We start from the raw sequence: 17,360 nt of genomic DNA, 5'->3' as shown, positions 1-17,360 counted from the left end.
TTCCAGTGGATCAAATACTGGGAATCAAGAACAGCTTCTACGTCATACTTATCTTGACCCACAACAATGACAGGGGGCCGAGGATTCCCAGGTCTACTAAACCTGTTTAACTGGGGAGGCTTAATCAGGGAGGTGTGGAATACATTAGGTATTTGCATTCCCTTAGGCAAATTTAGAACACATGAGACAGGATATGATAATCATATGACCTGTAACCTACCTGCTTCCCTCTTATAAAATACTGCCTTTAGAGACAAATTACAAGTAGGGATTTATGTAGATAATGGAGGAGCTGTAAGTACATTGATGAAATGTAGCAGAGTGACTTTGGAGATACATGATTCTTGACAGTATATGGGACAACTTAACCCAGTTCCCAATCAATTTTAGGATTGTGTCTTAACAAGCACGGATAGTACAATCTGCAAAGAATTATGTTAATCCATTCTTACAAGTGTATGCGGTCCCTATATTAATGAATAAACGGAATAACTAGCCAAGAATTCGGAATATTGTATAAAATAGCCAAGTCAGTGTTACAGAGGTACTGAAAATCCAGAAACAAGTCAAGGTCACACCAGAAAAATCAAGAAACAGGAATAATCATGTGCTAATTGGGTGCTAGAACATAAACCATGACAGCGCAATGAAAAATGGGTAGATATGCCATTAAATAGGCTGATGTGTAAACTGATTGGATCACGTCATTCCAGCAACCCCAAAAAAGTGCAGGAGGTAGCCTGAGTAACATAGTCCATGTCAGACTGGAAGTGATGGGGACCGCTTTAATCTTAATGAATGGATATGCCAATCAAGCTGGCAGCATCCATCATGAGGTCCGGTGGCGTGAGTGATCCATCTGATCGGTATGGAGCTCTCCTCTTCTTCTGAAAGCCATGTCCATCTATCGGGTAGAATTTACGACAATACTGCTTTTTATAATTATTATTGCACTGTTTTCCTACACATTTATTTTTTGTTCTTCTGGAAAAAAGACAAGATTGCATAATTGAATTTCACAAACACTGTGTCTTATGATTTTCCTTAACTTTCATGTCTGACATCTTCACAATGACTAATTGTTGACTTTGCCCAGCTTTTATCTCCAAAAATTAAAGCTTAAATTAAAATTAAAGATTTAATTTTTATAACATGGAACAAATTAAATCTTGAAATATTAATTTGAAAAAGAGATCATGCTTTTCAAATGCATCATTAAAGCAGTAATCATTAACATTCAATACATTATAATAATTAAAGATATTCGTCAAAGGAGAAGGGTGCCTGGTCTTTGCCTTTGGATCCAAACCTGAACCTGCTACTGCGCCGGTCCCTTCTCCATGACACCAGAGACCTTCAGGAGCTTCTTCAGTGTTATTGCACTACAATCAACCATTACTGGATAAAGTGATAACTAGCTCTTCCCCCCCGTGTACACAAACACTAGACAAGACTGAGTGCAAAGACAAGTCAATTGTGGTTTATTGTACAACAGACAGTGTATTAATACAGTACAAGGTGTTACATAAAGGCAAAACATATGAAACAGTCTGAGGACCTAGTGGAAGACTCTAGTGACACAGTGGGAATCAGAGTACTGGCCACTTATCCAGGGCCGGACTGGGGATACGAAGCAGCCCTGGAAAAAAATCTATGCCAGCCCCATAAGTCATTGTGCTATGTAGAGTGTGTGTGTGTGTGTGTATATATATATATATATGCAATTGAAATAGTTGGCTGCACTCTCAGATTTCCTTAAAACGTAACTTTTATTGAAATATTTAAGAGAAGATCAACGTTTCATCCCCTCTTGTGGACTTTCATCAGGATCATGATGAAAGTCCACAAGAGGGACTGAAACGTTGATCTTCTCTTAAATATTTCAATAAAAGTTACGTTTTAAGGAAATCTGAGAGTGCAGCCAACTGTTTCAATTGCCTGGATACTGGAGCCCTGGTGATGCACCCGGTCACACAACTTTGAAGCCTGAGTGCAAGGTACAACAGCTTTTATATATATATATATATATATATATATATATATATATATATATATATTGTGGCAGGATGGCCAGGCTCTTCACAATAAACTTCAAATGCAACAGTCAGGATAAAATAGTACTGCAGTTTATTGTCACTTTCCACAATTTATACAAGGTTTTGCTCTCCCACAAAATAAAACAAAAAGAAAATAAATCCTACTCCAACTTGGAGACTTACTAAACAACAGTGTTACTAACTATCCAACTGGCCAGCTAATCTGGTTCCCAGTTTTAAACAAAATGAAATACACCACTTTTAGCAGGTTTCACACAGTACCTTTTTCTCAGAGTCTCAGAGTCTCAGGCTTAACTACCTCCTCTCTCCCAGCTGTTAGACTCCCTGATGTCTTCAGAGGCTAACCTTTTAAAACCCTAGTGCTGGTTAATTACATTCACCTGGTTGATAACATTCAAGGGGTGACTCCCCCCAATTAACTCATGCTGGGAATAGAGAGCGCTCCAATCTATTACTAACATAGAAAGCCTCTCTGACCTTGCCACAATATATATATATATATATTTTGATACATTCCTTCTTCTAATTCCAAATATTAGTTCTTTCAGGGTAATTAAATTATACAGTAAAGCATACGCACATGCAGACACAGACAATCTTACTGATGCACACAAATAGGCTCATTGACAGACAATCTCAATGACACACACAGACAAGGTTACTGGCACACACACAAATTTAGTACAGACAAACTCTGATACACACACAAGCTTACTACAGACAAGCTCACTGTCACACACACACGCTCACTACAGACAAGCTCACTGATTCGCACACACTCTCCCTACAGACAAGCCCATTGACACACACATGCTCCCTACAAAAGAGCTCACTAACACACAGATTCACTACAGACAAGCTCACTGACACACACAAACTCACTAGCAGGCGCACACACACAGAGGCTCCCTCACTAGCAGATGCGCGCGCGCACACACACACACACACACACAGATGCTCGCTCGCTCACTCACTAGCAGATGCACACACACAAAGGCAGACAGTCACTGACACCGAGGCAAACATCCACACATACAGAGACAGGCAGACAGTCACTGACACAGAGGCAAGCATCCACACATACAGAGACAGACAGACAGTCACTGACACCGAGGCAAACATCCACACATACAGAGACAGGCAGACCGTCACACACACAGGCAGACCGTCACACACACAGGCAGACCGTCACACACACAGGCAGACCGTCACACACACAGGCAGACAGTCACACGCACGCAGACAGTAACACACACGCAGACAGACAGTCACACACATGCAGACAGACAGTCACACACACGCAGGCAGACAGTCACACACACGCAGGCAGACAGTCACACACACGCAGGCAGACAGTCACACACACACAGACAGTCACACACAGACAGACACACACACAGAAAGTCACACACACAGACAGTCACACACACAGACAGTCACACACACAGACAGTCACACACAGTCACACACACACAGTCAGACAGTCACACAGACAGTCACACACACACACAGTCAGACAGTCACACAGACAGTCACACACATAGACTGTCACACACACAGACTGTCACACACACACACACACACACACACACAGTCACACACAGACACACTGACCTGCTTCTTACCTCCACATCCCTTGGAGCTCCTGGAGGCTGGTTGTTGGGGAAGCAGGGACTCCTTCCTGCTTCCCATGCTGCAGTCAGTCAGGCCCCCACAGCACCACAAGCTCCGCCCCCGCCGCACGCTAGGCCCCGCCCCCGCCGCACACTAGGCTCCGCCCCCGCCGCAAATGTATAATTTTTTTTCTAAATGATCCATGTGTGAGCTGTGCCGGCCGCCTGGCTCCCCCTGCTCCCATGGGGTCCTGTGCGGCCGCACAGCTCACGCATGGCCGGCTGGGATCACAGGAGCCTGATCACTGAATGGGGCTGTCAGCCCAGCCCCAGGTGCCGCGGCCCACCGGGAAATTTCCCGATATCCCGGTGGGCCAGTCTGGCTCTGCACTTATCCACCCCTGCTGCCAGTATGTTTAAACTAAGCTGAGCAAATGGCTAAAGGGGAAGGGAGAAAGTCCTAATGTCTCGTTGGTGGTTTTTACGGTTTCACAATGATCAACCTGTTAAATACACATGCCCAGATGTTTGTACTTAGATTTTCTAGATTGTTCACCCTTTCATGGGGTCCATAGTCTCTGGGTAAGAGGCTAGACAGTGAGCCGCTATGCAAGGTTCTGCTACAATATCATTAAACAATGTAGAGATATTAAGCAGCAGCTGAATTTGCCATTATCTAAATTAAGCTTTTATGGTGCCAGGAGACCCTCGGATGCACCCTTACCTCGAGGGGTTAAGGTTTCACCCCAAAGTTGCCTTCAGCGATCATGTCTACTCCCCCCCCTGCGGCTTCCGACTTCTGCATTTTCAGATTCAGGAAGCGCAAATTGCCGCCAGGCAGGAGTCCTGCTGATTGGCTGAGAGCGAACAGCTGATGCTCTTAGCCAATCAGTGACTCTTCATTTCCAAAACTGGCTTGGAAAGAAACATACCTTTACGGATCCTATGGCTAAGCATGCAGAAGTAATGCTGCACGACCTTTTTCTACGTAGTGGTTAGCCTACCCGATTCGTCTAACTCTTGTTTCCATTTGCGTGATAAGTTCGCATCAGCAGGGCCGCCATCAGGGCATGACAACCATAACGGTTGTCATGGGCCCGGCGGTCCTGGGGGGCCCGGACTGCTCAGGGAGTCCCGGGCCCCACATTCTATTTGTGCACATATAGATAGCGATTATCGCTATCTATATGTTCACCTCGAGCCCCGGCTACCTGTAGAATGCAGACGGGGACCAGCCAGCACCATCTTAACTCTCCAGCTGCTCCTGCCCGTAACTCTCGCGAGCTCCGCAGCCGGCAGAGCGTTGTCACAGGTTACCATGGCAACGCTCCGCGCGGCAAACAGCACAGCTCGCGAGACTTACAGGCAGGAGCTGCTGGAGAGTTAAGATGGTGCTGGCTGGTCCCCGTCTGAGTTCGACAGCGGCTGGCACCCTCCACCAGACCACCGGACCACCAGGGATGCGATCAGGCCAGGTAAGAAGCAGGGAGGGGGGAATAAAATGTCAATGCAGCTAAAAAAGCTCCCCTCTCACCCCCCTATGCAGCCCCCTATTTTACATACAGCCCCCACATTTACACACACTAAAACCACAACACACACACACTGCATACACACACTAAAACCACAGCACACACACTGCATACACACACTAAAACCACAGCATACACACACTGCATACACACACTGCATACACACACTAAAAAAACAGCACACACACACTGCACACACACACTGCATACACACACTAAAACCACAGCACACACACACTGCATACACACACTAAAACCACAGCACACACACACTGCATACACACACTAAAACCACAACACACACACACTAAAACCACAACATACACACACTAAAACCACAACACAAACAAGCACTGCGTTCACCATACACACACTAAAACCACAACACAAACACACACTGCATTCACCATAAACACACTAAAACCACAACACAAACACACACTGCTTTCACCATACACACACTAAAACCACAACACAAACACACACTGTATTCACCATACACACACTAAAACCACAACAAAAACACGCACTGCGTTCACCATAAACACACTAAAACCACAACACAAACACACACTGCTTTCACCATACACACACTAAAACTACAAGACAAACACACACTGCATTCACCATACACACACTAAAACCACAACACAAACACGCACTGTGTTCACCATACACACACTAAAACCACAACACAAACACGCACTGCGTTCACCATGCACACACTAAAACCACAACACAAACACGCACTGCATTCACCATAAACACACTCAAACCACAACACAAACACACACTGCATTCACCATAAACACACTCAAACCACAACACAAACACACACTGCTTTCACCATACACACACTAAAACCACAACACAAACACACACTGTATTCACCATACACACTAAAACCACAACACAAACACACACTGCATTCACCATACACACACTAAAACCAAAACACAAACACGCACTGCATTCACCATAAACACACTAAAACCACAACACAAACACACACTGCTTTCACCATACACACACTAAAACTACAACACAAACACACACTGCATTCACCATACACACACTAAAACCACAACACAAACCCGCACTGCATTCACCATACACACACTTAAACAACAACACAAACACACATAGCATTCACCATACACACACTAAAACCACAACACAAACACTCTGCATTCACCACACAAACACACACTTTATCTAAAACACACAAAACTACATTCATTATGCAAATGTGCAATCTGTATCCATTTTACACACCACACAGGCCATCCTTGTGGGTGGACTCAGAATGGGCCCTCGGGGGCGGGCCCAGGGGGCCCACACTTTGAACTGTGTCAGGGGCCCCGAAATTTCTGATGGCAGCCCTGCACATCAGGAGGAGTAAGGAGGAGTGGTAGGTTAATTTGTGGGTAAATGGTGGAATAATAAGATAATTTGGGAGTAGAGGGATGAGTCACATGGTAATTTGTATGTAGGAGAGGGCGCAGAAACATTGGCAGGCAGGTTCACTTTGTGAGTAGAGGAAGACCTATTGTTTAGTGGACACAGACAGGCTATTTGTTGATGGACTTTGGTCTAGCATCTTGTATTTCCACTGAAAAAATACCAATTGATTATAAACTATTAATTAACATGGCATTTTTGAAGAATGTATTTCAAGATTATATCATAATTAGATGTGTATGCTGCACAAACTAAAGAGAAGCACATACAGGGGGAGATATTGAATGATTGAATAAATGCATTGCTGCATAAATAAACAAGAACACATGGAATAGGGCAATTAGTTTATATTGTAGAATTTCAAATGTATAAACTGCGTCTTTTTTGAAAATATACATTGGGAAAACAAATAATTTGTCAGCTTTTATTTTGGCTCCATATGAATGAAATTTGTCTTGTGAAATGAAGGTGATTTTAATGTTATTCAATATTCCTAAAGTCTGTTTTCCATGATGTAGAATGCTGTAAATAGATATAACTGTAAACAACTTTCTAATATCTATAGACCTCTTTTTCCCCTCCCTCATTTAAATCACTGTGTAAAGCACAGTGTGGGGTCTATTCGCCGAGCTTCTGACCGACTCCTGAGCTGGGAATTTCCAAACGACTTGGCAATTGTTTTAGGCAATCAACTTTAGTTGTTCACTAAATGTACCTCTAATGCCAGTTTTCAATATTAGACTTGGCATGGCATTTTTAAGCTCATGTAAGATCAATGTTTTGAAGCGGTACCCAACAAAGATTTTGAAATGCAGCGTTCGTCACCAAAGTTTCATTTAGATTGAAGCTTTTCTTACCTTTCTTACCTTGGCAGAATGCTTGTTTTGATGCGTACTGCTGGTAAATTGTTTCTGAGTAGGATAAACATGCAAATTTCATCCTGCAGGGTATTAACAGGCTCCAGTCCGTTCAACTTAAAATTAAAAATGTGTTGCGTTAAGCTAAAATGTCAGTGACATGGGGTAACAATTGTGCCTGGTTGAAGTTACATATTCGGGTCTTGATGAAGCTTCCATGGACTCCTCACAGAGAAAATTGGCTTTCCTGCCTGATTCTCCGAAAATAAGACATCCCCAGAAAATAAGCCCTAGAATATAAGCCCTACCCCGAAAATAAGCCCTAGAATATAAGCCCTACCCCGAAAATAAGCCCTAGTTCGGAAACTTTCACAAACATAGATTTGCGGGGTTTCCATAAACTAGTAAGCTAATCTATGTTCGGGGAAGTTTCCCTGAACATAGATTCATGGGATTCCAATCCTGAATAAGCTGATCTATGTTCGGGGGAAGTTTCCAAGAACATAGATTTGCAGGATTCCATCCCCTATTGAACTGGTCTATGTTCGGGGGAATTCCCCCAAACGTATACCTGCTTTCTAGAACATGCTTGCTATCGTTTTTCCATGAAATAAGACATCCTCAGAAAATAAGCCCTATAAGACCCGGTCTTCTTTTCAGGGAAAGACAGTGAATTAAAAATTAAATTGTGTCAGCTAAACAGTAAAAATGTAAATGTTATAATGCCAACCTTCCTGGTATAAAATGATTGTTAAATCTATGGACTTTTTGTTGTTGCAAATAAACATGGACATGGTGGGTGGTCACAGGGCCGGCACTTCCTATAAGGCGAGCTAGGCAGCCACCTAGGGCGCCATATAGGAGGTGGCGCCCTGCGCCCCCATCACCGGCCCTTTTAATGCTGCAGCCGCCTGAGCGCTCTATACAGAGCGCTCAGGCGACTGCACTGGCTCTCAGTCTCTTCTCACCTCCCCTTCCCTGTAGCGTGGCCGACCTCCTCTCCGGCCCGCGACCCGGCCGGACTAATATGAAGTGCACAGCTCGGCTACACAGGGAAGGGGAGGTGAGAAGAACATGGGGGGAGAGGAGTTAAAAAGAACATAGGGAGGGAGGGGGGAATAAAAAGAACATAGGGAGGGAGGCAGGGAGGGGGAGTAAACAGAACATAGGGAGGGAGGGGGGAGTAAAAAAACATAGGTAGGGAGGGGGAGTGAAAAGGACATAGGGAAGGATGAGGGAAGTAAGAAGGACACAGGGAGGGAGGAGTAAGAAGGACACAGGGTGGGGGAGGGGGAGTAAGAAGGACACAGGGTGGGGGAGGGGGAGTAAGAAGGACACAGGGAGGGGGGAGGGGGAATAAAAAAAAACATAGGGAGGGAGGGATGGGGGAGTAAAAAGAACATAGGGAGGGAGGGATGGGGAAATAAAAAGAACATAGGGAGGGATGGGGGAGTAAAAAGAACATAGGGAGGGGTGGGGGGAGTAAAAAGAACATAGGGAGGGGTGGGGGGGAGTAAGAAGGACACGGAGGGGGAGGGGGGAGTAAGATGGACACAGGGAGGGGGAGGGGAGTAAGAAAGACATGGGGGTGAGGAGAACACGGGGGGGGGGGGGGTGAGAAGAGACCGGTAGGGAAGGGTGGGGGGAGAGGAAAGACCACTAAGGGGCAGGGGAGAGCTCTAAGGGATGGAAGAGAGAGCTCTATAGGACAGGGGGCAGGACAGGGAGCTCTCTCACACTACGCGCACACACACACAGAATGCATCCCTATACATACACAGAAACACACAATGCATCCCTACACACACAGAACCACAACATGCTTCCCTTACACACAGAGAAACACACAATGCATCCATTACACACACACACAATGCAACCCTTACACATAAAGACAATCCTTTGCACACATACACAGAAACACACAATGCATCCCTTGCACACATGCAAACACACACTGCTTCTCTTACAATCACACAGAAACACAATGCATCTCTTACACACACTCAATGCACCCCTTACAGACACAAACTGCATTCCTTACCTACACAGATTCACACAATGCATCCCTTACACACAACCAGAAACACACAATACATCCCTTATACACAAACACACACCGCTTTATATGCCTTACACAAAAACACACTGCTTCCACTACACACAAACACACTGCATCACCTACACAAACTGGTATCCCCATAAACTAAATTCCATAAGCACACACATTAGATCCTCTACAATGACACAACACCCCCCCTACACACTCCACTCCCTGTGAGCGAACTCATGGGTGGAACATGTAGGTGGACTTATAGGTGGGCCTTATGGGCATACTCACAGTCAGGCCCTGTGGCCCAGACCTTGAGCTGTGTAAGGGCCCCCCCAAAAATGTAGCTGCTTCCTGTTGTCTCAGAACATTGCATTTTGTGACCGCAGTTACAAACAGCCTCCAGAGCTCCTGTTCTACACCAGACCAGTGGAGCCAAACTGCAGCCAGAGCCCATCACCATCCTCATCTGGTTGTAAATAGGCAATCTAGTATATTATTAGTGACACTAATCTCTAATTTACCTCACATTAAAGGGACATTATAGTCCCCAGAACCACTGCAGCTTAATGGAGTGGTTCTGGTGTCTATAGCCTGTCCCTGCTGGCTTTTTAATGTAAACACACATTGTGTGCAGCACTGGCATTAGTTCATATGGCAGATCATATGGGTGGGGCATTGTGATGTCACATTGGGTGGGGGGGCAATTTTTCTTTTGCCTAGGGCGGCAAAAATCCTTGCACCGGCCCTGGGTGGTCAGTATCTGAGGTTTTAATCAGAATAGGGGGGAGGGGGTTCTAAATATATAAATAAATTTTGAGATCATGGTCATGGTTAGAATATTGATTGAGATCTAGTATTAATTGAGAAACCAGAACTTCAGGATTTCAGATAGGGGTTGCAGCTATCATTTTGAAAAAAATAACAAAAATAATAGTGTAATACATCTTTAACCAGTGCAACACCAGTGACTAAAATCACAAGATCAAAGTACAGTATGAGGCTCAGGGCTGTCTCCCCATTGTTGTCTGGTGCAATATACTTCAAATTATCCTCAGAAACCTTGTTTCTATGGCAAGAAGACATCTCCAAATGAACTTTTGGTCCAAACAATTTATTGTATAATTAAAAGTGAATAACACAAATAATAACAATAATAACCCTTCCGCCCCATATCCATATAAATAGTCCTATAGAACTTCTTCAGTCAGTGGCTTCGTAGGTGTGTTTTCTCATTCCAACCACTTGTGGGATATCCTCCAATCCACCTTGATGTATTTAGCAGACGTTTCTTGTTCGCAGCTGACGTGTATCATCAGTGTTCATCTATGGCCAATCTACACTCCACTCTTTTTTGCTTACTTGCCAATCTATCAATGTTATATACCTCCACTGATGTTGGCCTGACCACTTGAAGTCTTAAAACTCAAGTGGCTGAGCATGTGGGCAGTATTCAAAGGAGGTATATGAAACATAGTATGTTAGCTAACTTTGTTGAGAAAAATGGGGGTGATACCTCCCATTTGGAATTTATGGCTATTTTTAAATTACAAACAAATTGAGAGGGATGTAGATAGTTTTAATGAATTATCAAACGTAGAGAGCAGGTGGATATCTGAAATGAATGCACATGGCCTTAATTTAGATTTTGAATGTATTCCCTTTTTATGATATTTTTATATTTCTTAATTTTTATTATTTTTTTTTTTATTCTTTATTTTTGTGTGCTTGTGTGAACATAGCATCTCACAGTGCCACAATAGCATATGCAAGACTGGTGATATAACAGTGTTTCACAGGTATGACATTTAAGTTTTAGCACATTTTTAGGTAAAGAGTTAATCAGGCTATACATACACGTCTAACGATTGTACACAGAAGTTAAAGAAAAGTGCATAAACAAGACGTAGTGGCTAACAGGTAAAATAATAACCAGGTCAACGTTTGTACTGCGCTTGTATAGTATAGGTAGATGAGAAGAGTTATGCCCTGTGTTACATCTAGACTCAGGTATACAGTGAATGTTAATGCTGCTGTGCTTTGTCTAGGGGAGTAAAGTAGAGGGCAAATGGCATATCATGCATTTTAAAGGATCAAGCTTAGATGAGACCACTGGAGCCGGGCAGTCTTTGTTGTTTCATGCGTCCGTGTGAGACCCGGCCGGGAGAATTGGGTAGGGGTAGGGCATGGCTGTATGTTTCATCCCAGCGTGTCAGTCCTTAGGTGGCCTGAGGTGAGCAGTTTTCCTGATGAAGCTCGATCCGTTTCAGGCTGTGGGAGGTTCTATGCTGGTGCCGTTTGGGCAGGTGATGGGCATATGATGTCACTTTACGCTCTTTATGGGCTCATAGGACCCCTCCGACTCCTACCTCGGCTAGGGAGGTGCGTGTTGTGGGCTGAGGTCTGATGGTTCTCTCGGTCCCTTCCTCTCTTCAGCTGGGCAAACGGAGTTGCTCTGATTTGCAGGAGCATTAAGTATTTTGCGCCGCCGCCATCTTAGATTGTAGGCCTTATGTATTCGGCGCCCTTTAGTTTTCTCTGCAGCCAGCTCGGGTCCGTCACAGTGGGGACCGGGATGACCCCCCTGGTCCAGAGGGGGGGGAACAGGACCGGCAAGCCCCTAACCTTCTAGCGTCTGGTGAGTAGACAGGGCAGCGGCTGTCCACTCCGCTCCCTCCAGAGTAGGCCGCAGCCTCCAAAGTCTCGTGCTTCCCGTGGGGGGTCCGAAACTCCCGATCTCGGGGTCCGCTACCTTTCCCACAGCTATGTGGGTATTTGCTGGCTCCGTTCGGGTAAGAATAGTTGCCTGTTGTGGCTTATAAGCCCGGTTCCTCCGGAGCCCCTCTGACATGCGACCGGTCAGCATGGCGGCCCGGCCCCGCCCCGTTTCTTAATTTTTTTTATATTTGATGTAAAATATTTTTGGGGAAATTGTTTACATTTTTCTAGAATTTTTTTAATAATTTTTTTTTTTAAGAGGTTGTCTATAATAATAATAGATGAGGGTTTTTTTGAGAGAAAATTTTAGGAAAAGAGTGAGTGGAGGAAGTGATTGGAACTATACACAACTCTTCCTGAACAGAAGCTTGGCAATTACGGTAACTGCCAAACCGCAACCTCCAGGGTATAAAATGCATATTTCCAGGTATGCGCATGTCATAAGATCTTGTTTTTTTTTGTTTTATCTAGATTATAGCAAAGTCTAGAGGACTGGCCTGGAAAGAGCTGATGAAACTTGGAGATCTTCAGAAAAAACTTGGGGTTAGTTTGGAAGATATTCTTACAATTGTTGAGGAACTTCTTCATCCGGAGCCGTATTCGTGTGCAGAAATCTGTGAGTTTCTGGGAATAAGTGTAGAGGAGCTTCGTACAACAATCCTGAGCCAAAACACACAAGACGGTAAGTGCCAGGATTAGAGGCATCACTTCTATCAATGTAAATTATACATTTGAGGGATATAATGTAAGACTTGGGATTCACTGGTGTTTTATTTCTAGTAATACTGCTTGATATAAGTAATTTAAATAAATACAGATGATATGAGTAATCACTATGACTCGAGTTTGTACTTATAATATTTTGTGTTTTCATTCATATAATTTGAAGCAGTTTTTTTATATAAAATTTTTGTTTTGTAAGTTTTGTATTAAAAGGGACAATTCTTGTAGGATTAGATTTAAAATTATTTTACAAACAGATTTGCAGATAAACTAGTGAATATGGATCCCGCAGCCTCGGAGTTGTGCCCCAATAGCCATCTGCCTCTGTCCTAAAATGGACAATTGTAGAGCAAAGACTGTTTCACAAGTATGCAGGAAAATTACTTATTCATGCACAAAGGCTACAGGTATGCGACGTTTTGGGCTGAGGGCATTAATCATGTATGAGATCTGTAAGATTTACAGATATTGACAATCAGACAGATACACAGACAGACACATACACCTTCCTATGTCTCGTTTACACACACCCAAGCAGACATACTCATACTGACACATAGTTCTAGAGACATATACACACATTCATACTGACACAGTGTCGTGCAGACACACACTGAAATTAAGTAGGAGTGTCAGAGAACCAGGAAGTAGGAGCAACTACTTAGTTGCTAGAATGACCTCATCCATGGTGTGTGGTGCCACAAGGGAGACATGAGGAGCTGCTTGAATTCCCCTTGCGGTTCGCTCTGTAGTGATGTCACTTATTACTACAGTCCGTGGTCCAGGGAGCAGTTTGTAGAACTCTTCCATCTGGTGAGACAGGGCAGAAGATGGGGGTAGTCGACGGGCCAGATTCCCTAATTTGCGGAAATGTAGGGCCAGATGCAGCCTGCAGACCTTAGGTTGCCGACCCCTGGCCTAGTCTGTAAATGGCAAATGTCACATTAAAAAAGTTGTTGCATTATTTCAGCACAGTATTTTTTCTATGCCATACGTTGTCCCCTGTTTATGTAGGCTCTCTTTAAAATGATTATAAATTAGGTTAGTATTGCGGATTATTTGTTTTTACGAATGTGATTGGCATTTGCTCAACTGGTCAACTAGTTGGCCTTTTGGGTGCATTTTATATAACATGTTTTTTTTCAGAATTGCCATTGCAGTAGTGACTCCTTGATTCAATGTTTACATATTTCCAGGTGACGCACCTCTTTTATGGGCAGACACATCATAAATGATTCTAATTGCGACAGAGACATGCCCCCTCGCCCCCCCCCCCCCCCCCCAACCCATATCCCTCCCAATTTCAGACCTTCCAGACTTGACAGATCTACTGCATTGGTAATGTGGAATTTGCATATTTCCATTATCAATGTCCCTTCTTTCCAAACTAGATGGCAGTGACTGAGTGAAAGTTCTGGACTAGCCTGCCTATTCATATTTGAAGCATTGCTCCAGTATATCTAGCTATCATCTAAAGTTTTACTCTAGTATTAATAATAAAATTATTGAAAATGGTTCAGACACCGTTTTTGGCATATTCCATAGATATGCATTGATTTAATGCATGTTCTATAGCCTCCAAATGCTATTCTATCTGAAAGCATTGGATTGGCTGCTATCGTCAAATTTGATTATCTCAGCCAAGGAGCGGGGCAGGGCCAGTCAAGACGAGGCCGGCACAGCACTGGAAAAAAAGCTACCTTTTTAAAGGGAGGCAAAGGGTGCTGGGAATTTAAACTGTGTTTTTATGACTATAATTTCTACAATTCCTTTGATTATCTGGAAGCATTATTTTCCATTAGAGGGTCATGGGAGTTGTAGTTCTGCAGCAGATGGGAGTCTAACTTTTGGACATCTCTGTCCTAAAGTTTGCTAGACACTCTTGCAATACCGAGTGCTTACTTTTCCTCAAGCAGCAGAATAATCATATTTAACCCCTTAAGGACCAAACTTCTGGAATAAAAGGTAATCATGACATGTCACACATGTCATGTGTCCTTAAGGGGTTAAACACACAGGGTTATTCACAGAACCGGAATTGCTAATTTTATGCCAAAATAAAATATTTCAAATTGTGCTATTTAGACTTACAATTTGCAGCTCCCATGTCAATTCCTTCTCTAGTGCTAGTTGTGTCACATTCTATTCTTTATTTTAATAATGTCTAGCCAGCTCCATGCAAAACCATTACTCGATATCTGGAATATGCTGTTGTATAAAGATTACAATAGATATTTTTTTTTCCGATCTTCTGGTTGCTGTTAAAGAACAACTTCATTTGCCAATACATAACGTGCCGAGCTGAGAGAACCATAAAGTATTTTAAGGTAATCTGGCCAGCACAGAACTGATTTACCAAAGGGTGGTCTAGGAATCAGTCACAGTCATTGGCAGAGCTTTCACAATCAAATTGAAAACAGACCTGTTTTTACTTCATTCTTTGAGTTACTACTGTTCACTGGTGATTTACAAGGCAATGTGAGCTATGGAAATCTCTCACGCAAGTCCACATACGGCTTAAATGGATACACATTTTCAAATCTCCTATCTTCTTTACTTATATCACATTGGAACCTAGCAGAATATTTAATCAGCAGAGATGATCCATATGTAAAAAAAAGTCCAGACTATTCCTGTGTTTTTGTAAGAACCTTTAACACAGCAAGCGATAATAGTGTTCTGTAGAAAGTGGGATGGAAATGGTGCGTTACATCTAAATGTATTTTACTTTGAAACGGTAAAGATCGTTTATATGTTTTTTGGTTTTTTTTTAAGGAGGAATAATGGAAGGTACTGAAATCTGCATTCAATTAACTGTGATAAATGTATTATTACTGTGATCTTCAAATTCGGACACAAAACAGTTTTCTGTTACTTGTGGACAATGTATTTCTAATTCTATTTTTTAAATATTTTATTTATAAATGGCCAACATATTCTACAGTGACTTCATATATCATTTATTGATGTATTTCAAATTGCTAAAAATAAATAAATTATAAAAAATAATCACAGTTTTAAGATACAACTATCCTATTACGTATAAGATGTTTTCTATATATATGTACATTCTATGCTTATTTATATTGATTTGCTTTTAAAAATTCTACGGCTTCCAGCAGAATCTTTCTGTAGTTATAGATCAGATCTAGACAAGTATTACTTGTTTATCTCCTAAAACAATTTGTAGAATTTTAATCCATTTTTGGATATTCTAGATAATAAAAGGCAGTTGTTTTGCATTTATCTGCACTAATAAAAGGTATGAATTATAGTTATGCTTTCCCAATATGTTAAAATATTCATCTAAATAACCTGGTTTTGGCAGAAATTCTCTTTAGGAGCCCTATATGTATTATTGATGGTTTAGCACTTAAAATAACCAAAAACATATGGAATTCTGACTTTTTTAAAATGCAGTACCACCTCACCTGTCGAGTGCATTGAGTACATTTCTCAGAATTTATATAATACTGTGAAAAACTAATGTGACGGCACGTTTACTCTCTCCAGGTCTAGACAGACAGAAAATATTTATCTGTGTTTTATTATTCCATCTTGGAGTGAAGATGTCACTCTGGATTACATTAATCTGGAGAATCTCATTGAAAACCATAAACCTGGTTGTAATTTTTCTACCTATGTTGTGTGCAGTAACATTTATCACTATGATTAAAACCGCCCCAAAACAATCCACCTCCCTTCCTATCTCTCAACTGCAAAATCTTTCTTTTTTTTTCTATGTATTAAGTAGCTCCCATTTGCACAATCGTATCAGTAGGCCAATACACACACTTTTGAATAGAAGAGAGACACGTATTGTACAGTCCACAAAAACTCTGCAACAAACAATTGGCATAGCACTATGTCCAGTTCAGGATGCATATTTCAGACCTCATTAAAAAAGATGATAACAGTTAAGAGCAACTGTATGGTTATGTAGCGTACATAAATAGCATTAAAGGTAAGTTATTTTTTAAAGTTAAAAAATAAGCATATTTTTTAACTTTATAAAGGATTATATTAGGATATAAAGCAGCATACGTTATATTGCATATTTTAAAATAAAGCATTACATACAGTGCCTAATTAGATCAGAGTTTGTATAAATAAATATTAGTATAAAAAAATGATATAATGTGAAGAAGCCAAGCTATTTTGTAATTATTGATAAAAAAAAACGTAATTGTTAAGTTGACTAGAAAACCAACAATTGAACAACTGAACCCAAGTACAACATCCAACATGAACAGCTAGCAGAACGATCTAAAATTGGTGATGGAGTCTCGAGTGACCAGGAGAGTTTTAAGCAGGAAAAAAAGTGGTCACAGATGCTGGGAGTTTGAAGA

General features: G+C 42.1%; 1 protein-coding gene across 1 annotated transcript in view; it reads left to right on the top strand.

Annotated features, from left to right (window-relative positions):
- The window catches only part of GALK2 (galactokinase 2), a 138,834-nt gene that overhangs the window by 89,610 nt on the left and 31,864 nt on the right, over window positions 1-17,360 (top strand). The window contains exon 8 of the mRNA XM_063445684.1: window positions 12,760-12,970. Coding sequence (XP_063301754.1) covers window positions 12,760-12,970 — 211 coding nt within the window. The remainder of the gene's footprint in view (window positions 1-12,759; window positions 12,971-17,360) is intronic.

This window comes from Pelobates fuscus, chromosome 3 (assembly GCF_036172605.1).
Source record: "Pelobates fuscus isolate aPelFus1 chromosome 3, aPelFus1.pri, whole genome shotgun sequence".
Taxonomy (NCBI): Eukaryota; Metazoa; Chordata; class Amphibia; order Anura; family Pelobatidae; genus Pelobates; species Pelobates fuscus.
This window is presented reverse-complemented; position numbering and strand designations above follow the sequence as displayed.